General features: G+C 44.7%; 2 protein-coding genes across 2 annotated transcripts in view; one reads left to right on the top strand and one right to left on the bottom strand.

The window, feature by feature from the left end:
* The first annotated feature begins 853 nt into the window (after positions 1–853).
* Positions 854–2,119, top strand: LOC144269832 (glucose-dependent insulinotropic receptor-like). Its single transcript, XM_077825747.1, has one exon. The coding sequence runs from the start codon at positions 854–856 to the stop codon at positions 1,892–1,894; it is 1,041 nt and encodes a 346-aa protein (XP_077681873.1). The 3' UTR covers positions 1,895–2,119.
* A 1,674-nt stretch (positions 2,120–3,793) lies between these two features.
* ERICH6 (glutamate rich 6) overlaps positions 3,794–25,123 on the bottom strand; it is a 43,408-nt gene continuing 22,078 nt past the window's right edge. Inside the window, exons 11-18 of the mRNA XM_077827247.1 lie at positions 24,816–24,917; positions 24,579–24,736; positions 17,774–17,841; positions 11,617–11,774; positions 10,405–10,490; positions 6,968–7,120; positions 5,208–5,439; positions 3,794–4,057 (exon numbers count right to left, since the gene is read on the bottom strand). Coding sequence (XP_077683373.1) covers positions 3,794–4,057; positions 5,208–5,439; positions 6,968–7,120; positions 10,405–10,490; positions 11,617–11,774; positions 17,774–17,841; positions 24,579–24,736; positions 24,816–24,917 — 1,221 coding nt within the window. The remainder of the gene's footprint in view (positions 4,058–5,207; positions 5,440–6,967; positions 7,121–10,404; positions 10,491–11,616; positions 11,775–17,773; positions 17,842–24,578; positions 24,737–24,815; positions 24,918–25,123) is intronic.

Below are 25,123 nucleotides of genomic sequence, written 5' to 3'. Positions count from 1 at the left end.
CCTTGGTGTTTTTAGCTGGGATTTTGGTGCTGTGTCTCAATTTAGAAGCACTGTGTTTAATGTTCATTGGTTGCCATAGTTCCAAGAGTTTCTCACAGTCGATAGAAGAGAGATTTCTGAGAGACCCATTTAACTGATAACCTTAGTTTGGTGTTCGGCACATAGCACTCACTGAGCATATTTTGTGATTCTCTGTAGTAACTGAGATACATTTCCCTCTTTGGAACAAATCCTGGTCTCTCTATTATTAGCACTGTGTGTTTAACAATAGCAGTTATACATGGGGGATCATTTCCTGTATGGGTCAGGAGACTCTTCTAGTTTGCACTTATTCTAGACACCTGTCAGGGGTTATAATTTATCTTTGCTTTATTTGATAAAGACCTTTCTTATCTTTCTGCGTCAAAGACACATACAGGAACTGATTGAACAAGCAAACATCCCCAATCACTTTCTCTTCCCACCCATTGAGTTTATTCTGCCAGTAGCCTCCTGCTGCCAGCAGCTGAGGACTTCGGTTTTTTTTGCATCTCCCAGCACATCTCTGCCGGCAAAGAGAAAAATCTGAAAGATCTGGAAACTGCAGCAGACTGATGGCGGCTTGAAGAACAGAGTATGGCCATTCCAAGAGAACAACCTGTCTCTTGAAGAATCAGCCAAGAGTTAAAGGCACCAGGTCTTATTTTTTTTCTGCTGAAACCCCAGAAAGCATTGGGTCCTGCTCTTTTAGTCCAGACTTCAGCTGCACATTTCCTTCCAGCTTGGCTTTCTTTGTGATGGAGTCAATATAGACTGTGGAGTCAGTTACGCCTCTTCGAGCCAATGTGTCTCCCATCCTCACCTCCTAAGGAAGATGAGCCACATCTTTTATGCAGTGTTACATTCTCTCCTGGGCTTCTTCATCCCCTCAGCCAACCTGCTGGTAATTGTGATTGTCTACAGACTAATGAAGAAGCAGCAGAGAAGAAGCTACATCTTCATCCTCAACCTGGCTGCTGCAGACCTGCTAGTGGGAGTGATGTGCATTGCAGAGGCACTTGATGATATTCTGGATGGAGACTTTGACAAGAATTTATCCTTTTGTCTCTTGCGGACCTGCATGAGCATGACACCTTGCATTGGCTCCATTCTCACCTTGCTTTTGATTTCCCTGGATAGATACTTGGCAGTGAAGCGCCCCCTTTATTATCCTACCCTCTTGAACAAAAAACCTGTGGTCTTCTCTCTCACCATCCTGTGGGCCGTCTCCATCTTGTTTGGGCACATGCCTTTGATTTCTTCCTCCCTGCAGCAAAGCAACTACACAGGTTACTGTGGGCTCCTGTATGCAGCCAAGAGTGACTACCTATATGTGACCTGCTTTGGGATCTTCATCCCTTCCTTGTTGGTCATGATCTGCCTGCACATCTCAATGGGGAGGATTGCCTACTCGCAGCACAAGCGAATCAGGCGCATCTGCCTGCAAGCAGAACCCTTCACTGCTCACCTCCGCCACTTCAAGGCACTGCGGACAGTACTTATAATGATTGTCAGCTTCACCACCTGCTGGGGACCTTATTACCTTGCAGGCTTTGTGCAAGCTACTTGTGACTCCTGCAACCTGGCTGACCCGATTACAGATGTCTTATTCCTGCTGGGAGAAATCAACTCCCTCATCAACCCCCTCATCTATGCTCTGTACTGCAAAGATATAAGAAGCCAGCTGCCCAAACTGATGAAGTTCAAGAAGAAAGGCCAAGTAAAGCCTCTGGCTGTGGTTCACTTTAATATCCAAGCCCTTGATGGTTTATCCAATGGAGAGGCTAAAAGACCCAATTCATCTGGGGTTCAAGTCCCCAGTACTACTTTCTTCAACAGTTCTAGCCCCTGCAAAATAGTCTTCTCAGTGTCATGATCCAAAGCAGAAGAGAAGCTCTGCATGAACCACCAGTGAAGTGGAATGTGAGACTGACAGTTTTCTAGCGTAACAACCAACCAACCACCTGGACCTGGAGCACGTTGACTGGTATCCAGATTTACTACTTTCCCTTTTGTCCTTCTCTGTGTAAAAGGTAGCTGAGCTGGCTGGGAAAAAAAATCAAAACTTTGACACAAAATGGTGGGGGTATTGTTTTTTAAAAATAGCCTGTAACAGTTCTGTTTGGACAATTAAACTCTGCAATACTTTACTACCAGTTTTATAAACCTGAACATACCCTGAACATACGCTGTGCACTCTTGCTCAGACCTGGGTAAATCAGGAGTAACTTCTTTTGAAGTTATGTATTCATCAAGGGCAGTTACGCACAGGATCATTTCCTGTGTGGGCCAAAGAGACTCTATTTGCACTTGTTTAGAAACCCAGCGGCAGCAGGTTATTACTTTATCTTTACTTTGTTTGGTGAAGTCCTTTCGTATCTTTCTGTGCCAGCCACATTCTGTGAATGAGTGAACCCGTCATCCTACCCAGCTGCTGTCACCAAGTGAAAGCCAGATCAGTCAGGCTCTGTATTTCCTCTGTATCAAAATATATTGTGCATTAGCTAAACAACACAATTCTGCTTTACCATATGTAAATATATATTCCTGAGCTTTTAAAATATAGCGGTGGTCAGAGGGCAGTGGCCCAAAGTTGCGGCCACCTATCAAGTGACTGGCTGATGGTTTATGTGACTTCAGCTTGAGCCAAGTAGTGCTCAGTGGATTGGTGTCCATATCACACAGGCCACCAGAATGAATACCATTTGGCAATCTTTGTTGGTCATCTCAGCAGTGGGAGCAAGAATCAGGTGGATATGGAGTTTGAACCATCCCTATAAGAAATCCCTTCTAGTTAAGGGTAGGAATGCACTTGAAGAACAAAATAGGAAAGCCTGCAGTGTTGCTAGCGGTGTGCAGAGAATGTGGTTAAGGCACTGGACTGGAACTTAAGGGAGCTGGATTCAGTTCCTTGCTCTTTCATTGACATTTTGTGTACAAGAGACCTTGGTCAAGTCACTTAATCTCTCTGTGCCTCATTCCCCAGCTGTAAAATGGGGATATTAATGCTTCCCTTCTGCATGCTGCTGATAGGGGAGTGAAGATAAGTCCACAAAATCCTTGTGTGGATTCAGCCACTACAGTGAGGAGGGAACAAAACAAACAAGACCTCTAGCCCCGGCCAACTTTTCTCTTTTTAACACAAGGTGAGTGTAATTCCTACTCAATACAGCACACTTATGTGCGCCTCTCTACTAATACTGATGTTAACTAGTCACAACCTTAAACATACACTGTATTGTTTGCACACCTCCTTCTAGTTGTGACTTAGCATTAAATATACTATTCTAATATAGGCGACACACACACTGGAATTTTACATTTCTGAAAATGAACAGATTAAAAACATTATTTTTATAGTTTGGGGGCAGTTGTTCTTTTTTTAAATACAGATCAAATGGTTCTACTCTCAACCACTATTAGAAATGAGCAAAGGCAGCATCTCTGACTCATGCCCCAATAGTGCATGCTTTGACTCAGTTAACATAAATCAGTGCATCCCGAAGGGCACCATTCCGTAACCACTTACCACCAGGTATAATGCATGAATAATCCCACTTATACTAATGGGACTACTAAAGGGAGAAAGCACTGTCTTTGGTGGACGGTGGGTTACTGGCCTCCTGGATAGGTGTTGGAGTAAGAGAAGGAAAAAAGCTACTTTTTTTGAATGTGTATCAACAATGCAATTCTTCAGTACACACACAGCTGCAAATATTTCTCAGAATAATTAAACTAATATTGTCTTTATGCAACACACACACTGCTAGAGACTTCAGACAGGTGCATTTATTATAGCTCTTATTGAACAGTCAACATCATCACTTACGTCAGAATTCTTACAAAGGTACATTAATTTTAAAGCCTGTGTTGCAAGGTAGGAAGGGGGTTTGATTTTGTCCCACTGCTCAGTAGAAGGGAAGTTTAAACATCCATGTAGTCTATCAAACAGACGCTGAATCTTTATTTTGCATGCAAACAGCAGCAGGTCTTCTTCGCGTACATGTTTTGGTGGTGGACGTTCATCAGGCTGCCTTACCTTTGAAGGAAAGAAGGTGTGGGGGAAGAGTTATAAAATGTTTATATTTAGAACAGCAATCAACAGTTCCTCGAGGATCAAAACTCACAGGAGCAGAGAGAAACACGAGAGCAAAACTTGCAAGCTACAGGTGCCCATAAGCAAAGCTACACCCAGCAATGGGAGCATAAGCCTGGTTCTCCCATCCAAACCTGTGAGGGGGAGGTGCTCTCTTTCTCGTAGTAGTAGGTTGCATGTCCGGTACTCCTGCTAATTAAAGATTTAATTTGCTGTTCTCATTGCTGGCTTGTGATATTAGAAACAATGTGAACCAGGTAAAATGCTCAGTGATTGAAATAAAATATTTGAAATAAATTAAGATGGAGATGCCCCTCTGCCTGCATCTTTCCTGACTCCAACAAACAAGGTGCTCTGAAGAATTTAATCCATTCCCCATCTCTCTACAATCTAAATAGCTCCCAGTGCAGATTACTGGTGCTTCTGAGAGGAATAATCTGTACAGAGGGGCTGCGTTTGGCTGCTGCAGATCAATATATTGACTATTTGGGGGGGGGGAGGAGTTAGCAGGGGCTCTTAGGTTCAATTCTGGAAATAGGCACAAACTTGCAGACAGACTAATTTCTGCATAGAGGGACAGAATGATCTCTATTTTGAAACATATCACATGTCCCTTTGAGTTCAATCTCCTTCTCTGAAATTGTAAGTTTCATTTTATATAAAGATGTTTGCTGAAAGTTGTAAGGGTATTTGTAAAGAGCAGGGCCAACAGGGTCCAGATCAATTACTTCCTGAGAAGAAGAAGAAATCTAAAAAATCTGAGAGACTGTAAAGTGATTCTAAGAGAGAACATTGCAGAGCAACACAGATTGCTTGTAATGGATTCCTGTGTGAAAAGGCTAGTGCGGAACAGAAGCTGAGTTGTTGCGGTTTGTGGACAGGGAAAATAGTTTGACACTTAAGGATGAGGTTCTACGGAGGTTCGACAACGAACAAATTGACCATGATGATACCAGTGAGGTGTGGGGGAAATGGCCAAACATATTACAGAAAATGCCCAAGCTGCCTGTGGCCAAACAAAAGGAGACAAGTTTAAGGGCAAGGCGACGTGCCATCCATGGGGATGGGTGTGTGTGTGTGTATGCTAAAGTACCTGCACTTTTGTTCCCACATTGAATTTGGCTTGTTCCCCCTTGGCAAGAAAAGAAACCGCAATCTTGTCTTGTCCAACTATCCTGACACCAACATATTGGTTCAAGGATATAAATATGGGTTTAAATGAAACGCGGGGTACAGAGTCCATCAAACTGCTTGGCCAGGTCCACATTCGCACCCTGTTGCCTGCTTGGTCTGAATAATGTCCTCCCTGAATATTTATGTTTATCCTAAACAAGAAGGAAATAAATTAGTGCTTTACATAACAGATCATGCCTTGCTGTTACTAATACAATGTAGACCCACTCCTGCAAACTTTTACTGTCCTGCAATCAAGGGACTACTCACGAGTAATGGTCTGGAGGTACAGGCCCTTACTAAACCTAGTCCACAGTCAGTGGGAGTCTTTCTCCTGCTGAGGTAGGTCATAAAACAGAGCCCTAAGGGCTTGACTTCACACAGTGTTTAAAGCACTCAGCACCTCTAAGCCCTGGTCTACACTAGGACTTTAGGTCAAATTTAGCAGCGTTAAATCGATGTAATCCTGCACCCGTCCACACGATGAAGCCCTTTTTTTCGACTTAAAGGGCTCTTAAAATCGATTTCCTTACTCCACCCCTGACAAGTGGATTAGCGCTTAAATCGGCCTTGCCGGGTCGAATTTGGGGTACTGTGGACACAATTCGACGGTATTGGCCTCCGGGAGCTATCCCAGAGTGCTCTATTGTGACCGCTCTGGACAGCACTCTCAACTGAAATGCACTGGCCAGGTAGACAGGAAAAGAACCGCGAACTTTTGAATCTCATTTCCGGAGACTGCGGGAACTGTGGGATAGCTACCCACAGTGCAACACTCCAGAAGTCGACGCTTGCCTCGGTACTGTGGAAGCACTCCGCCGAGTTAATACACTTAATGCACTTAGAGCATTTTCTGTGGGGACACAAACACTCGAATATATAAAACCGATTTCTAAAAAACTGACTTCTATAAATTCGACCTTATTCCGTAGTGTATACATACCCTAAGAGATGCTCAACTCCTATTCAAGTCAAAAGTTGCTCACAGGGGTTTTGGTCCCTTACAGAGTTGAAACCCAAATACCCAGAAGTAGAAAAAGGAGAGGCTTTCACCCCACTGTTTTCTCTTCTCTTTAATTCACTACACAGTTTCCAGGGCTTTACAGTTACTGACTTTGCTGTAGGGTATTTTAGGCAAATTTATTGCTTGTGTGGGTGGAGAGTAAAAAGTGGAATTGGTGTTAACAGTTTCCCCCACACATCATCCCCCTCCAAGGCTTCTCAGCTCCCAGGGAAGAGTCCCCGGTGCACAAAATGCAGCTCTGCAAATACTCTACATTTCAAGGGTTGTTACACGTCTAGTTCAGAGGGATTTACAGTTTTCATCTTAAGTCTTCACCTGTGATTTAGGTTGGCTTTGTATGTTTTACAACAATGGGCCCTGATCCTGCAAACATTTCATATGTGCTTAACTTTAAGCATAAGAGTGGTTCCATTCACCTCAATGGGCTTGCTTATGCACAACATTACTGGGCTGCATGATCATGGCCTCGGAACATAAATAAAACTTCAAGTTGGAAAGCACGCAACCTATGCTATAGCTTGGCATTTGAATTTATTTAAAAGGTGCTATTAAAATGCTCATTTTTAAACAAAGGGGGAAAATAACCCTGCTGAGCTACAGCTGTGTCAGCACATGCTAACCAGACAACCAGGGTGATGTGATTTACATGGACGTACCATACAGTTCCGTTTGGATGATAGCAAGTACCTTTGCCACTGGACTCAAACACTGCTTGGATGTCTGCATTTTTTGGTTTGTCTTCCTGTACTATACAAATATAACCTCTCTGCTTTTGCACAACGATAATGGCCAGATTGCCAGATGGATAGCTGTGCTCAGATAAGGTGTTCAAAGCCTCATTGTTTGGCTAGTAGAACTGCCCTATTATCAAGCATTCAATAGTTTTGATAAGTGTTTTATAATACAAAAGTTATCACATCAGCTAGAATATTGTTTAAAGCCTGTGAGACTGAGCTGCCAACATTTTAACCAAAGGGCTCTGTCTCAGGCTGGCCTTTTAAGGTAAGCTGGGCTCAGCCTTGCCTGGGCCCTGGCAGCTATCCCCCAGCTGAGTATGATGCTGACTTAATTATAATGACTGACCCCAGCTCTAAGGGGGTGAGAGACAACTGCTTACACAGAACTGTCAGCTCAACAGAGGGAGACCTAGGAGAGGTGTTTTCTTTCGGGGAAGGCCCTGGGGGAGTTAGGTTGCAAGAGACCCCCAAGGAAAAGGTAAGGCTCCTGTGGGGGCAGTCCTGAGACAGGGCCTGTTGAAGCAGGGCTGTCCTTGGGGGAAGCTACCACACTTCCTAGGGAAGGGAAGGAGTGGAGGGAAAACTTACTGGGCGGAAGCCAGCCTGGGAGATGCTTTTCAGGACCTGGGCTTAGTGGCCAAGAAGAGAGAACTCCAGTGCAACCCAACTGGGCAAAATAATTATTAGTTTCAATATTTATGTGGAATTATAGTTGGGAGAGGACTGAACTTTTAAGTGGCCTGGGGATACGACCAGGTTAGGAAGAAGACTCTGACAGAGAGAGGCCATTTTTGGGCCAAGGAAATGGCCGCCAGGGGGTGTTAGAGGCCAAGTCCCTTGCAACAATGTGTCTTGATGTCAGAGGATGAATGGTGGTAAGAGCAATTGCTTACAGGTTTCCAGAAAAATGTCTTGTTGTAGCCTGTGAGGAGCCCTGTGTACAGGTGGTCTGTATGCAACCAGCAATGAGTGGTGAGGGACGGAGGACTCTATTAACGTGTTCCCTCATTTAAACAGAAATGATTCCTTACAACAGTAACCAAAGAGGCAGGTAATGCCATTTAACAAATATACACTAAAGACACATACATGGGCACCGACTCCGGGACTGGAGCACCCATGGGAATAAAATAGTGGGTGCTCAGCACCCACCTGCCACAGCTGTTCAGCAGCACTCCAATCAGATAGGCTGGGGGTACTGCCAAACAGCTGATTGGCTGCTGAGGCAGGGGTTTGGGGGAGGGTGGAGAGAAGCGAGTGGCAGGTGGGCAGGGCCTCAGGGAGGGGGTGGAGCAGGGGTGGGAAGAGGCAGAGCGAGGGCAAGGTCCCGGGGGATGGGGCAGGGCAGAGAAGGCTGGAGCACCTACAGAGGAAAATAAAAGTCAGTGCTTATGGACACATCTGGAAAAATGTTCTGGGTATACTGAATCAACCTGTGTAATTGTAATGGAAGCAGTGAAACCCTGTAAGGAAATCTGGGTCAGGATGTATCCTCCCCATAGAAATAATCATGCAAATAAAAAACCAACCCTCCCCCCTGCCTCCCCCCCCCCAAAAAAAAACAACAACCCCAAACACTTGGTGCAATCTGAAAACATTTGCTCTTTAGGAGTATCTTTATGAGCCCAGGGATAAGCTATCTCTGGTAGACTTGATTTAACATGCATCATACACATTTATGGCATCTTGTCATTTGACAATATTAATTAATAGCTCTATCTCTGGAATGAGTAGGTGTGGGGGTGGTAGCAAAGGCAGGGAAGTTATCTCAAACCCATGTTCACTTTGGGAGCAGTATTTTAATAAATCCTCTCTGGTGTGTCACTGAGTCAGAAAAATGTTACTGCAAAGGAAAAACAACAAGAGGCTCTTAGAGGTAAAAATGGACAATGGCAAAGCTAGTTTCAGGACTAGACAGTTACTTGGAGATGTTCTATTTCTGTTGGGTTTAAACAGGTCTTGATGTCTTGTAAATTCATGGCTTGTAACTGTCTCTAGTATCTTTTACATGCTCCTTCTTAAACATAGGACACTTCTCCAAAAGGTTAATCTTAGATCTACCATTTGAAAGTCATTTTCAAGAATGGACACCCATGGGTGGGGGTATATCAGCATAGCTCAGGTTATAAAGTGCTTGCGTCTCCTGAAGAAGCTTGTGGGTGAACTTGGCCACATAGTTGCTCCAAATGATTGACACTCCAGTGCTACACGGGCAGGGCAGGCTGTTTCACTGTGAGAGGTGCAACTCCATTTGAGGTTGTTAGACCGAAGCTCCAGCTGCAGGTAAATGATCTCCCAGTGCTCTTTCCAAGAGAGTGGCAGATCTACCTGGTGCCCTGGCCAACCGTCAGTACAGTACAAAGGTTCTAATCGCTGAGCCTCTGTGTGACATGCTGCAGGGCGCGCACTGGGAGCCTCAGTGTGGCACGACCAGCGTCCAGCTTGTGGCTTTGCAAAGTGCTCTAGGATGCTTAAGGGTATTAAAGGTATTGTTATTTCGAACCAAGCTCTGTTCTGTTTTGAATGCATATGCTTTAAAATAGAGTATGCCCTGATGCAAGCCAGTTTCATTACAGTGTGGCAGTAACCCCACTATCATTAAGGATCAGGAGCTTACTGTGTCTGTTCTTGATATCTCTGTAGCAATCAACCCAGTGACAGCTAAGACTTCAGGGTAGGTTTTGTCCTTTGCCATTCCCAGGTTTGGGGAAGCTTTGCTTCCCCATCCCCCACTGATTCTAAATTAGTATTTCCATGCCTTCTGTTACTGCAGGGGCGGGGGCAAATGAGCGGCTCCTATTATTGTGTTGCCCTGCCACCCTCTTACATAGAAATCCAGTCTAGTTCTCCAAACAGACATCCTCTTGTCATGAAATATTATCAGGCACTGCTCAGTCAAGAACGCACAGTGTTCAATTCTTGAACCTATCACAGCAGTTACACTTAGTACTTCTAGAGCAGCTGGAGTTCCTTGGCGAAAAGAGAAGTTATTCCGGTAATCAGAAACAGCCTTCTCAGATTGAGACTGGCGTCGTTTGTAGAACATGCCTTTATCATCATACAATACTAGTTAAGATTTAAAGCCTAAATTGTCACGTAAGCAGTCATTTTTGGGTGCCTAACTTGAGACATTAGGAAGGGATCTGACTTTCACAGGGCAGATGTTCAATCCTTCCTGAAAATCAGGGGCCATTTAAGAAGTCACTAGTTGATCTTGAAAATCTAAATCATTTTGTTTGGGTTGCGATAGCAAAAGTGAGTGATACATCAAGTTATTCTGAGGTAAAAGGAACTAATCTTTTAAAATGTGATTAAATTTCTGGACTGCTCAGGTAAATGAGCCTTGTGAAGGATACAATAATTGTGCTGTGCCGTCTGGAAATATGGTAAGGAACTTTCCTCCTTGTTTGTAGTATTTTTCCAAGAACTGTTGCTTCACTAGCTACATATTAAAAAGAAGAAAAAAAATGATGAGTTGGATCTTCACATAAACCTCACTATTAATGGCACAATTTCCCAGTTGTTCATGTGTTTATCTTGTTAAGAGCTTAGTGCCTTATTACACCCACTGCAGCAAAGCCTGGCTCCTAGCTTGGAGTTAAAAAATTTGATGTTGATTTTTTTTCCTTTCACTCACCCTCCACCTGTTACTTGGATCTGTGCCCTGAAGACCTTACAATCTAAGGCCATGGCTACACTTCCACTTTTGTCTTTATAACTTATGTTGCTCAAGAGTATAGAAAAAGCACCCCTGAGTGACATAAGTTACACCAACAGACGTACAGCGCTCATGGAGGTGGTTTTATTATGTTGACAGGAGAGCTCTCTCCCATTGGTGTAGAGTGGCTACACAAGCAATCTTACAGCGACACAGCTGCTTCGGTACAGCTGTGCGACTGTAAGTTCGCTAGTATAGACATCTTCTAAGTCTACAAGATGACTGTGGTAATGGTGGTCATACAATTACTTTAGACAGGCACAGAGAGGTTTGAAGGGCTAGGATTAGAACACTGATCTCATGAACCGCTTGTCTAGTGCTTTCATTACTAGATCATACTCCCCTGCTACGTGTTACAGCTCATTTTGTTCCTCAACAAAAGGACTTCACTGTATTCCCATTTCAGGCATAAGCTAAGATGGAGAGGACTACCAGGTAAAGGCAAAAAGAAAAGGAAATTAGCAAGACTCTGACTGTCAAGAAACACTATAAGCTTAAGTTGCTAAAAGTGTCTCAATGGCTGCAGGCAAAGCAGCAAATGAATGAAGCTCCTTTGCTGGCCATGATCTCTGATAAAGCAACTGACACAGAACTGTGGGTCAGAATATGGTGGAGGGTGGAGAGACCAGCTCTCTAAACTCCTCGGTGTTGTGAGTTGCTGGCCTATTGCACACTGGGGGGTGAAACTCACCCCAATGACCAGAGGCAGTGAAAGTCCTACACATCATTTAAGTCCCACTAAGGCCCTTCTTAAGTGGTGCATGGCCTTGTGCACAGAGGTGAATGTCACCCTGGAAGGGTCAGACCCAAGAGTGGGGATCTATCACAGAGAAAGTACAGGAGCTGTTACCTTTCCACCCGCAATGGTAAAGTCACAACAAGTAGTACTGTAGTTAATTTCCTCTTTCTCTACTCTTTCAAGTGTCTCATAAGGCATGAGAGTCCAACCTCCAGGGGAGGGTGGCTCATGGGAGAGCTGGTAGGAAATGGTTTTGAGTTGCTTTGAATCTATAGAGAAAAGAAAAGAGTTACATATTTATAGGTGGAGCAATAGTAGCACCATGTATTATTAAGTTTGCCCAACATTTCCCATTAGAAGACCCTGTTTTCAGTTGCTTATAACTTGCAAACTTCAACTTTTTGGAGCAGAAATTTTCCATGGTGGGTGTCTGCCACGGCTTGAAAATTTTTTGGAATATTTCAGCCAAAACAGATTAGCGATTTCAGAGAAGGTGGCTATGAAAAACTAAGTTGTTAAATTCTTGAGACCTTTTCTCTGAAACGCTCTGTCACCTACCCGCTTTGCAGCAGGGACTTGAAAGTTGGCAGAGGGATGGCCTTTGTGTCAAGGATGTGCATTTTGCCATCCCTGTGGAAATCTGCCCAAGTTATAAGCATTTGAAAAATTCACACAGTCTCTTTAGAGACTTGCTAAAGCTTAACAGCTAAAATCTCTGAAAATTCTGTCCTCGCTGGGCATGCTCCCTCCTCCGAGCTGTTCTCTTTTTTATTTACTACTCCCCCAATTTCTGTGTCTTCTGCAAGCTCTCAGTGATGATTTTATGTTTTCTTCCAGAACATTGATAAAAAATTTTAAATAGTGTAGGGCCCAGAACAGATCCCTGCGGCACCACACTAGAAACACACTCGCTCAATGACAATTCACCTTTTACAATTACATTTTGAGACCTAACCGTTAGCCAGTCTTTAATCTATTTACTATGTGCTGTGTTAATTTTATATCATTCTAGTTTTAAATCAAAATATCATTCAATACCAAGTCAAATGCCTTACAGAAGTCTAAGTATATTACATCAATGCTATTCCCTTTATCAATCAAACTTGTAATCTCAACAAAAACAGATATCAAGTTAGACAGGATTTATTTTCCATAAATGCATGTTGATTTGCATTTACTACATTACCCACCCTCTTTTAATTATTAGTGGCTCCATTATCTTGCCCAGGATCAATGTTGACAGGCCTATAATTCCCAGGTCATCCTGTTTACCCTTTTCAAAAATGGCACATTAGCTTTCTTCCAGTCTTCTGGAACTTCCCCAGTGCTCCAACACTTATTGAAAAGCATTATTAATAATCCAGTGAGCTCTCAACTTGCATCCAGGAATTTCAAAAGAGCTGGCTATCTGGACCTAACTTTAGTAGCTTCTGTTTAACATGCTCCAGAGATACAAATGGAATGAAAAGAGTGTTATCACCGGCTGTGATTAAATCATTTGTTTTTTCCCGAAGTACAGAACAAAAATATTTATTGAATACTTCTGCCTTTTCTGCATTATTATTGATAATTCTTCCATTTCCATCTAGTAATGGACCAATACCATTGTCAGGATTCTTTTTGTTCCTAACGTTTTAAAAACTCATTCTTATTGTCCTTAACTGTACTCTTCTGGCCACAGATTTCTCCTTGTGTCTGTCTGCTTCCCTTATCAATATTCTACAATTCCTAACTTCTGATTTATTTCATTCCTATCTACTTCCCTTTCTTTGTTATACATAATTTTTTCATAGCTGTCTTTACTTCTCCTCTAAACCAGGTCAGTTTTTTTTACCAGCACGGTCTTCTTCCTCAATTGTAGGATTTTGGGCACCTAGTAAGGTGTTCTTAAATGATTCCCAATTATCATTCAAGGGGAGATACAGATTAGAAAGGACTGGCAGGGCAAGAAGACAAACTCGGATGATGGAGCAGAGGAATGGAGACTAGGACTGGGTAGGAAAGCAGAACGGGATTGGGACAAGGAGTCAGTGGTGGGCAAGAGAAGACAGAGGCAGAGGGCAGAAGGGTCTGTGCACACTGGTACACAGTCACTTTCAGAGCCCAGAATGAAACTCAGGATTCCTGAATCTCACCATTCCTCTATCAATGAATTTCTGTGAAACCCACTGGTAATGGGCATATCCTATATGCTTCTGTGCTGGTTTGCATAGAGGATGACAAACCTCAATACTATCAGTTACTCAGCTCAAGTGACAGAGGTCTGTGCAGTGAATCCAAAGGTTCTAACCCTGCTGATGACCCATATGGGTGACAATATGATGCCACATGATGGAATTTTTTTCAGTTTGCTTTTTTCAAAACCTAGGACATTACACACAACCTACATTAAAAGATTAGAAGTGTGTGCAACAAGAGTGATGTAGTGGTGGGAGTCTGCTATAGACCACCGGACCAGGGGGATGAGGTAGATGAGGCTTTCTTCTGGCAGCTCACGGAAGCTACTAGATCGCATGCCCTGATTCTCATGGGTGACTTTAATTTTCCTGATATCTGCTGGGAGAGCAATACTGCGGTGCATAGACAATCCAGGAAGTTTTTGGAAAGCGTAGGGGACAATTTCCTGGTGCAAGTGCTAGAGGAGCCAACTAGGGGGGGCGCTTTTCTTGACCTGCTGCTCACAAACCAGGTAGAATTAGTGGGGGAAGCAAAAGTGGATGGGAATCTGGGAGGCAGTGACCATGAGTTGGTTGAGTTCAGGATCCTGACGCAGGGAAGAAAGGTAAGCAGCAGGATACGGACCCTGGACTTCAGGAAAGCAGACTTCGACTCCCTCAGGGAACGGATGGCCAGGATCCCCTGGGGGACTAACTTGAAGGTGAAAGGAGTCCAGGAGAGCTGGCTGTATTTCAAGGAATCCCTGTTGAGGTTACAGGGACAAACCATCCCGATGAGTCGAAAGAATAGTAAATATGGCAGGCGACCGGCTTGGCTTAACGGTGAAATCCTAGCAGATCTTAAACATAAAAAAGAAGCTTACAAGAAGTGGAAGGTTGGACATATGACCAGGGAAGAGTATAAAAATATTGCTCGGGCATGTAGGAATGAAATCAGGAGGGCCAAATCGCACCTGGAGCTGCAGCTAGCGAGAGATGTCAAGAATAACAAGAAGGGTTTCTTCAGGTATGTTGGCAACAAGAAGAAAGCCAAGGAAAGTGTGGGCCCCTTACTGAATGAGGGAGGCAACCTAGTGACAGAGGATGTGGAAAAAGCTAATGTACTCAATGCTTTTTTTGCCTCTGTTTTCACTAACAAGGTCAGCTCCCAGACTGCTACGCTGGGCATCACAAAATGGGGAAGAGATGGCCAGCCCTCTGTGGAGATAGAGGTGGTTAGGGACTATTTAGAAAAGCTGGACGTGCACAAGTCCATGGGGCCGGACGAGTTGCATCCGAGAGTGCTGAAGGAATTGGCGGCTGTGATTGCAGAGCCATTGGCCATTATCTTTGAAAACTCGTGGCGAACCAGGGAAGTCCCGGATGACTGGAAAAAGGCTAATGTAGTGCCAATCTTTAAAAAAGGGAAGAAGGAGGATCCTGGGAACTACAGGCCAGTCAGCCTCACCTCAGTCCCTGGAAAAATCATGGAGCAGGTCCTCAAGGAATCAATCTTGAAGTACTTGCATGAAAGGAAAGTGATCAGGAACAGCCAGCATGGATTCACCAAGGGAAGGTCATGCCTGACTAATCTAATCGCCTTTTATCATGAGATTACTGGTTCTGTGGATGAAGGGAAAGCAGTGGATGTATTGTTTCTTGACTTTAGCAAAGCTTTTGACACGGTCTCCCACAGTATTCTTGTCAGCAAGTTAAGGAAGTATGGGCTGGATGAATGCACTATAGGGTGGGTAGAAAGCTGGCTAGATTGTCGGGCTCAACGGGTAGTGATCAATGGCTCCATGTCTAGTTGGCAGCCGGTGTCAAGTGGAGTGCCCCAGGGGTCGGTCCTGGGGCCGGTTTTGTTCAATATCTTCATAAATGATCTGGAGGATGGTGTGGATTGCACTCTCAGCAAATTTGCGGACGATACTAAACTGGGAGGAGTGGTAGATACGCTGGAGGGGAGGGATAGGATACAGAAGGACCTAGACAAATTGGAGGATTGGGCCAAAAGAAATCTGATGAGGTTCAATAAGGATAAGTGCAGGGTCCTGCACTTAGGACGGAAGAATCCAATGCACCGCTACAGACTAGGGACCGAATGGCTAGGCAGCAGTTCTGCGGAAAAGGACCTAGGGGTGACAGTGGACGAGAAGCTGGATATGAGTCAGCAGTGTGCCCTTGTTGCCAAGAAGGCCAATGGCATTTTGGGATGTATACGTAGGGGCATAGCGAGCAGATCGAGGGACGTGATCGTCCCCCTCTATTCGACATTGGTGAGGCCTCATCTGGAGTACTGTGTCCAGTTTTGGGCCCCACACTACAAGAAGGATGTGGATAAATTGGAGAGAGTCCAGCGAAGGGCAACAAAAATGATTAGGGGTCTAGAACACATGACTTATGAGGAGAGGCTGAGGGAGCTGGGATTGTTTAGCCTGCAGAAGAGAAGAATGAGGGGGGATTTGATAGCTGCTTTCAACTACCTGAAAGGGGGTTCCAAAGAGGATGGCTCTAGACTGTTCTCAATGGTAGCAGATGACAGAACGAGGAGTAATGGCCTCAAGTTGCAGTGGGGGAGGTTTAGATTGGATATTAGGAAAAACTTTTTCACTAAGAGGGTGGTGAAACACTGGAATGCGTTGCCTAGGGAGGTGGTGGAATCTCCTTCCTTGGAAGTTTTTAAGGTCAGGCTTGACAAAGCCCTGGCTGGGATGATTTAACTGGGAATTGGTCCTGCTTCGAGCAGGGGGTTGGACTAGATGACCTTCAGGGGTCCCTTCCAACCTTGATATTCTATGATTCTATGATTCTATGATTATTATTAAGATTGCAAAGTCAAGCACTACAAAGTTAGGAAATGCCAGAATTAAGGTTAATTTGCCGCCCTTGTATATATGTATTATGATACAGTCTTTAATTACATGATCACATATGTTTTTTTCCCCACAGGACCCCTGTCTCATTCAGTGCACAGGCTAGACCTGCTTTGAGGATAAATCAGGGTTATGCAGTGAAGGACACTGTTCTTTGTAGGACCCCTACTTCTTCTCTCCTCCCACTGCCCCAAAATTGGAAGCTGTTTAGTGAACGAGGTTGGGGATTGCAGGAAGAGGAAGGATGGTCTCATGATTAAGGCAGTTGAATGTGGTCCTGGAGAACTGGATTCTATTCCTGCCTCTGCCACAGCATTCCTAGGTGATCCTGGGCAAGTCACTTAAATCAAACTTTTCACAGTTGGTCACTAATTGTGTGTTCTTCCTTTCACCCTGAGACCATGGGGCTCAATTTGCAGAGGTGCTGAGCACTCACAACTGCAACTGAAGTCAATGGGAGTTGTGCTTGAATACATAAAGTGCTACATAATAAATACACTGAAAAACCATGACCCAAATAAGTATATACTTTTTACCTTAATCTCTGTGCCTCAGTTCCCCATCTGTAAAATGGGGATAATACCAACCCTCATGTCACAGGGGTTTTGTGAAGATAAGTTAATATTTGTGAAGCACTTAGACACTGCAGTGATGAGCCCATTAAGAAATTAGTAATTCTCTCTTCAGGAGAGGCTTTGAATAATGTGCAGCAAAAAAGGCCCAGGACCACACATTGAACAATGAAGATAAAACAAAATGTTTGAATAGCTTCTCATGAACTGAGCACCACCCATCCTGTGCACTGAATGAAGCATGGTCCTGTGGAAGAACCAGTATGTGCTCACGTAATTACAGACTGTCATCATGCATACGTGCAAAGGGGCCAAATGAAGATTGCACAGGCAATCTTAATTCTGGCATTTCCTAACTTTTCAGGGCTTGACTTTGCAACCTTCATGTTCTATTAAGGTAGCTTGTGTGTGTGTAAAATTGTATATTAAAGCAAACAGTTCAAGCATAAGCCTTTGATGTCTGAATGAGAGAACCCACCTGGTGTAACACAACTGTGCCTATTTCTTTTTTCATGCTAGGAGCCACCTTAACGTAAAAGGCATGGCACACTTGATAATAAATTTGAGAGGAGGCACTGAAATCCACATTCAGTGAGAAAACCCGTTCCAACTCTGGCACAAATTTTCAGTTGAAGTTCGTAACAATAAAAAAAATCCAACTCACATTCAACGAAGCTGGCCTGCTCTGCAGCCATGAAGGCAAATTGTTTTGCTATTTGTCTTTCCTGTTGCCTATAAAGCAAAAACATACAGGACATAAATTCCAAACATCTTGCTTTGAAAGGTACAATTCAGATGTCCTTGCAATAGTAATGCAAGTTAGCTGCTGTTTGACGGCTATTTGGGCCTGATTCTCCTCTTACTTATGCAACTGCAAGTAACTCCATTGGCTCCAGTAGAATGATGCCACTATGAAATCTGTGCACAAAAGGAGAATTGGGCCCATGTATAGATTACTGTATGATGTAAAATTTGGCTGTTACTTGATTGTTTGACCAACTCTGCATACATTATAGTTTTTAGCTCATTAGTAAATATGCATCTTATATAGAAGAGATTTGACATCTTGCAAGATTCTGTAATTGATATTCTGTAACTGATATTCTGACAGAACATAAGAGAGAATACAGAATATGGAGTTATGGTGGCAGAGTTGGAAATTTCCTCTCTTGCTTATGAGGATACTCACTGTGGTGATAAAATAACAAAAATTCTGCCAGTAACTCTGATGAGCTGGAAAACAAAGAAAGAATTCCTAAGCTCAGAATGGCTGAGATCCAATAAAAGATTGAGTCAGAAGATCTGGTTTTATTTTGCGCTGAATGGCTGTGAAGTCTCATGAGCCCTAAATTAACAGACTGTGTGCCACATTTTATTTCACGGTGAAGACTTCTACCCTGCCATCAGTTATCTTGACAAGCTGACCCAGCCTTCGAATGTGCAACATCTTTTGAAACAGCTAGGGCAGTGGGAATACTGGATTTCAAGATGGAATGACTGGAATTTATCCAGACTATGCAGATTTCTTAATACAGAAAATAATGGCCTCTCTCTTGCAGTTTTGTATCCAGCACAGCTTCAGGTATGTTACGCTGGCTAAACATACTTCTAAAGCCTGCTCGAGAATCTGTCCTAATAGCCAATGCTGGGCAAGCCGTGGCAAGAATGGATTAGGAAGAAACAAAACACATAATTGGGGGGCTGCTATTTAATGCTATTGTGAGGTTATTCTCTTTATCTAAGTTTATAATGTATTTGTCTTAATTTTAAATTTGGTACATAGTGCAGCATACTTACATTACAGGAGTGCATGGAACTCCTACTGTAACTGAGTGTTCAGGGACAGAAATGTTCTTAACATTTCCCCTGCCACTTTATTTTTGTTCTTTAAGTTTATGGAGTGGGCGCAGATATTTGCACGGGCTTTTGGCTTCCTTTTAAGGGCCAAGAAACTGGACATGCACAGTAAGCGACCAGCCCATACTGCAGTGGGGATGCCACTATCCAGCTAATCTCTTTTTATAACTCATTAGTTGTGCAGAGGGCTAGAATTCATTTATCTGGTTATTAGCCTTCAGCTTGGACAGGAAAAAGGCTCTACCAATGCCTTCTCCAAGGGCATAGCTACACTTGCAAGTTAGAGCGCATTAAATCAACCCAGTGAGCTCTAACTCACGACACAGCCGCACTGGCAAGGCACGTAGAGCGCTGCGCGGCTAGAACGCTCCTGGTACTCCACCCCAGCGAGTGGAATAATGTTTGATGCACCTCTGCTGGAGTGCCGTGGCACCAGTGTGGATGCCCTGGTCTGTTAGTGCGCTCTGATCGGCCTGCAGAAGTGTCCCACAATGGTCATCACTTTGAACTCTACTGCCCTGCCCTCAGGTGACCAGCCGTCAGACCCGCCCTTTAAATTCTCTGGGAATTTTGAAAATCCCCTTCCTGTTTGCTCAGCCAGGTGTGGAGTGCTCTCAGCGAATCTTTCCAGGTGACCATGCCTCCACGCGCCAGGCGAGCCCCAGTATGGAGCAATGGCGAGTTGCTGGATCTCATCAGTGTTTGGGGGGAGGAAGCTGTCCAGTCCCAGCTGTGCTCCAGCTGTAGGAATTACGATACCTTTGGGCAGATATCAAGGGACATCATGGAAAGGGGCCATGACCGGGACGCACTGCAGTGCAGGATTAAAGTGAAGGAGCTGCGGAATGCCTACCGCAAAGCCTGCGAGGCAAACAGCCGCTCTGATGCTGCGTCCACGACCTGCTGTTTCTACAAGGAGCTGGACACGATACTTAGGGGTGACCCTACCTCCACTCTGGGGACCACCATGGACACTTCAGAGCCCAGTTAAACAAGGCAGGAGGAGGAGGAGCAAAGCAGGAGCGAGGGTGCTGAGGAGGAGGAAGACACTCCAGATGCATGCAGCCAGGAGGAAGGTAACCAGTCATGGCAGTCACGGTGCTTGGGGAAGGACAAACACCAGAGATATGTGGCTTTTATTTTGGGAAGGAAGTTATTTGGTGCGGGCTCTTGGGGTGAGGAGGGTTAGGGCTGCATACATGCCTAGATGCGGAATAGGGGTTTGATGTGCTCTCTCACATCGTAGTAATCGGCCTCAGTGATCTCTTCAAAGGTCTCAGCCAGAACTTGGGCAATGCACTTGCGCAGGTTTCGTGGGAGAGCCACTGTGGTCCTTGTCCCAGTCAGGCTAACTTGTCCGTGCCACTGTGCCATTAGGGGCGGGGAGACCATTGCTGCACACAGGCAAGCTGCATATGAGCCAGGGTGGAAGCCGCATTGTAGTAGAAGACCCTCCCTTGCTTCCCAGGTCACCCACAGCAGCGAGATATCTTCCAGGACGAACTCCCGTGGAAAATGTGGGGACAGTGTTCAGTGTAGGGGCACCCTGCAGCTGTTGGCTCTCCCCAAGGCACAGAAACCCAGAGGACAGTACAGCCATGAAACAATCAGTCCCCCTTGACCCTGTGCTTATTCACCATTTTGGAGCTCCCTGGGGTTATGTGCGCTCGCTTTGGGACAGGCAAATTATGCAATTGTGTAGACTGTGCTTGCCCTCCTTAAGTATGGGGGAATCATTGCTCTGTCTGGTGTGAACAATGCTGCCTCTGTTAAGTGTTGCATTTTGCCTTTACAGATGCAACCTCGAGATCTCAGCCCTACGTGTTATCACCGGCCGAGAGGCTGCAAAGAATCAGGAAGAGCCCACGTAGAAGCAAAGAGGACATGCTACATGAAGTCATGCAGCACTCCCTTAATGAAAATCAAAAAGTGCAGGAGTGGCGGGAGAGTGAAAGGAGGGTCCGCCAGCAGAATGTGAATCGCCGGCACCAAAGCACAGAGCGGCTGATAAGCATCATGGAGCACCAAGCGGACTAGATCCAGGTGCTCGTAGCCATGCAGGCGGAGCACTACCGCACCTGCCCCCGCAGCCCTCGTCCCAAAACTCTTTCCCTTGTGCCACCATGTCACCTCCAACCCACTTTCCTCAACATCCAGGTTCTTATCGCCACCAGCTGCCTCCAACACCTGTAGCTTCACCACCCAGCCCTGAAAACTACGACACCTACCCACTGCGCTCAACCCCCATCACCATGCAGTATAGCCATCCTGAAGAGCAGCACTCATTGCACAGCACTCCACACAGGAAGGCTGAGTATGATAACAGGACATATGCAAACCTGTGATTGTACCGTTTCCCGCCCCACCCCCTGGCCCTTTCTGTTTCCCAAGCAGTTGTGTTTCTTTTCAATAAATGCATTTTCTTTTCATTAAATGGATTTTTTTGCTTTGAAAACATTCTTTATTATTGCATAACAATAATATACCTTAGCCCAGGAAAGCAGCAGGCACTGCAAGTCAGTGCATCATACGTAGCAAACACAGATGCCTACTAACATTGGAACCACTGCACTTCACTCCCATGCAGGGCACCAGACATTACTGGTGGCTTTCAGCCTCAAATTGCTCCCTCAAGGCATCCCTAATCCTTGCAGCCCTGTGCTGGGCCCCTCTAATACTCCTGCTCTTTGGCTGTTCAAATTCAGCCTCCAGGTGTTGAACCTCCGAGTTCCATGCCTGAGTGAATTTTTCACCCTTCCCCTCACAAATGTTATGGAGGGTACAGCACGCGGATATAACTGTGTGGATGCTGTTATCGGCCAGGTCCAGCTTCCCATACAGAGAGCACCAGCGGCCCTTTAGATGGCCAAAAGCACACTCCACAGTCATTCTGCACCGGCTCAGCCTGTTGTTTAACCACTCCTTGCTTCTGTCAAGGCTCCCTGTGTAGGGTTTCATGAGCCACAGCATTAAAGGGTAAGCAGGGTCTCCGAGGATTACAATGGGCATTTTGACTTCCCCTACGGTGATCTTTTGGTCTGGGAAGAAAGTCCCGGCTTGCAGCTTTCTGAACAGGCCTGTGTTCCGAAAGATGTGTGAGTCATGCACCTTTCCGGGCCAGCCTGCGTTAATGTCAATGAAACGCCCCCTGTGATCCACAAGCGCCTAGAGAACCATAGAGAAATAACCCTTCCAATCAACGTACTCGGAGGCTAGGTGGGCTGGTGCCAAAATTGGAATATGTGTCCCATCTATCGCCCCTCTGCAGTTCGGGAAACCCATTTGTGCAAAGCCATCCACAATGTCATGCACATTACCTGGAGTCACGGTTCTTCTGAGCAGGATGCAATTAATGGCCCTGCAAACTTGCATCAACACGATTCCAACGGTCGACTTCCCCACTCCAAACTTGTTAGCGACCGATCGGCAGCTATCTGCCAGCTTCCAGATTGCAATAGCCACCCGCTTCTCCACCATCAGGGCAGCTCTCAATCTCGTGTCCTTGTGCCGCAGGGTGGGGGCGAGCTCCTCACAGTCCCATGAAAGTGGCTTTTCTCATCCGAAAGTTCTGTAGCCACTGCTTGTCATCCCAGACTTCCATGACGATGTGATCCCACCACTCAGTACTTGTTTCCCGAGCCCAAAAGCGCCGTTCCACACTAGTGAGCATGTCCGTGAATGCCACAAGCAATCTCGTGTCTTATGCATTACTCTCATCGATATCATCGTCAGAGTCCTCATTGTCACTTTGGATCTTAAGGAGTAACTTGACTGCCAAACGTGATGTGCTGGCGAGACTCGTCAGCATATTCCTCAGCAGTTCGAGCTTCATTCCCGCAGACTGAAAGGGAAGACAGAGCATGCAGTACAAAAAAAGTAGAAACATGGCGCCAATTGTGGATGGAAGCAGAGGGATTGCTGGGATGCAAACCGATGCATCATGGGGCATTGGGATAGGACCCAGAATGCCCCCGCATAAGCCACAGTGCCAGAATGGGAAGAGGTCCTCTGTGGGATAGCTGTCCACAATGCACCGCTCCCAGTGCCGCAAATGTCGACACACCAGTGCGCTTGTAGCTGTCAGTGTGGACAGACTGCAGCACTTTCCCTACTGCTCTCTATGAGGGCTGGTTTAACTCAAAGCGCTCTACATTTGCAAGTGTAGCCATGCCCTAAGAATAAAATTTGTACTGCTAAGTACTGGCATTAACCTATTTCTACCACTCCCTGTAGCTCCATCCTATTTTGCTTTTCTCTTTCTTTAAGGAAGGCGAGATTTCTATAGTCACCAATTCATTTGATTGATGGTACTGGAAAGTGTTGCTACTGTAGGTAGAGATGGAGTTTGGAGAGAACAGACAAACCTTTTACTGTTTTCTCATTATCTTGCGGTCTTGCACACCTGAAAGGTTTGGGCTTTTTTCTGTATTGCTACTGCTAGAAGTATCACTTGTTGCTAAAACAATCTAATACATCCCTCTAAACAGACTTCTCTAAGTAGTAATAATGTGGGATTGCAGGGTAGTTGCCATTGATCTTGAGTGCCACCTTAATACCAAGGACCTGGCCTGCTATATATGCATTACATACGCACACCAAATATAACTTTTAAGAAGTGCTGAGCACTCACAACCCAAATTCATGTCAATGTTGCGAGTATTCAGCACCTTTGACAAGTGGGTTCGAAGTGTCTCTCAGTTTGGTTACCCCAAAAACCAAAGGCATCCAAAATCAGTGTCTCACTGAAAGAATAAATGGACACAAATCTGAGATCAGGAATCATAACATTCAAAAACCGGTAGGAGAACACTTCAACCTCTCTGGTCACTCAATAAAAGACTTAAAGGTGGCAATTTTGCAACAGAAAAGCTTCAGAAACAGACTCCAAGGAGAAACTGCTGAGCTTTAATTAATATGCAAACTAAATACCATTAACTTGGGTTTGAATAGAGACTGGGAGTGGCTGGGTCATTACACATATTGAATCTATTTCCCCATGTTAAGTATCCTCACACCTTCTTGTCAACTGTCTAAATGGGCCACCTTGATTATCACTACAAATTTTTTTTCTTCTCCTGATAATAGCTCATCTTAATTAATTAGCCTCTTACAATTGGTATGGCTACTTCCACCTTTTCATGTTCTCTGTATGTATATATATATCTTCTTACTATATGTTCCATTCTATGCATCTGAAGAAGTGGGCTGTAGCCCACAAAAGCTTATGCTCAAATAAATTTGTTAGTCTCTAAGGTGCCATAAGTACTCCTGTTCTTTTCACTGAAAAATATGGCTTAAGCATTTGGGGCTTAACGCTGTCAGTTTGTGATTATGAGTCTGGCTTCACTTACTTTCTGGAGATTACTAAAGCCAAAGATGTCATATCACTAATATCAATGAGAAGACAGTTTAAGTGGGGCATGTGCTAACACATACTGACCAGGTCCTCTGTGGACTTTTCCTGACATATATTCCTCCTGTTTGGTGCAGATTCTTTTTTTAATCCCATTTGCTATATTTTGAATTTCTCTGCATTGTCTCCCCCAGGTTAGAATGTTGTTACCAAAAAGAACTAACTGCACAGTTCGCTATATTTTACCGGCAAATGGTACCTCTGATATTCTTTCTCCCTTGCTTTCTGCCTGTCCACCTCACTGCCGTGGGCTGCATGAGGGTGAATGGAGATTGACTCATTTCTAGCATTCTCATAAATCTTTTTTTCAGTAATGATGTACTCATAGAGATCCTGATTTTGCTCACAACAGAAAAACTGAAAAGCAAAGCAGTGGTGTTACTCCAGTAGGGGGTGATTCATGGAGAAGCTCTGTTAACTCTTTGCAATCGCTTACTGATTCATAATCTTCAGAGGCTGGGTCAAGCTCTTCATAGGAAGGAAATAATTTCAGCAAGCTGCCACAGTACTCACATGTTGCAAGAGATTCCTCTTCTATCTACAATGGGGGGGGTCGGAGAGGAAAACAAGGATTTGCACGTTGATGTAATGTTTCTATAATCCTCCTATTCTAGGAAAAGGAGGCACCTTCAAAAACGCCATGTTTTAAAGTCCTTTATTTCAGTCTATGCATGCACAACCAAGCTTCTGAGATGATTAGCATGACAGTTTGAAGACTATTGGCTCACTTTTACTTTCTAAGGC

This window comes from Eretmochelys imbricata, chromosome 9 (genome assembly GCF_965152235.1).
Source record: "Eretmochelys imbricata isolate rEreImb1 chromosome 9, rEreImb1.hap1, whole genome shotgun sequence".
NCBI classification, from domain to species: Eukaryota; Metazoa; Chordata; order Testudines; family Cheloniidae; genus Eretmochelys; species Eretmochelys imbricata.
This window is presented reverse-complemented; position numbering and strand designations above follow the sequence as displayed.

Coding starts and splice junctions, on each gene's coding strand:
- LOC144269832 (XM_077825747.1), top strand. CDS start 854: ATGAGCCACATCTTTTATGCAGTGTTACATTCTCTCCTGGGCTTCTTC.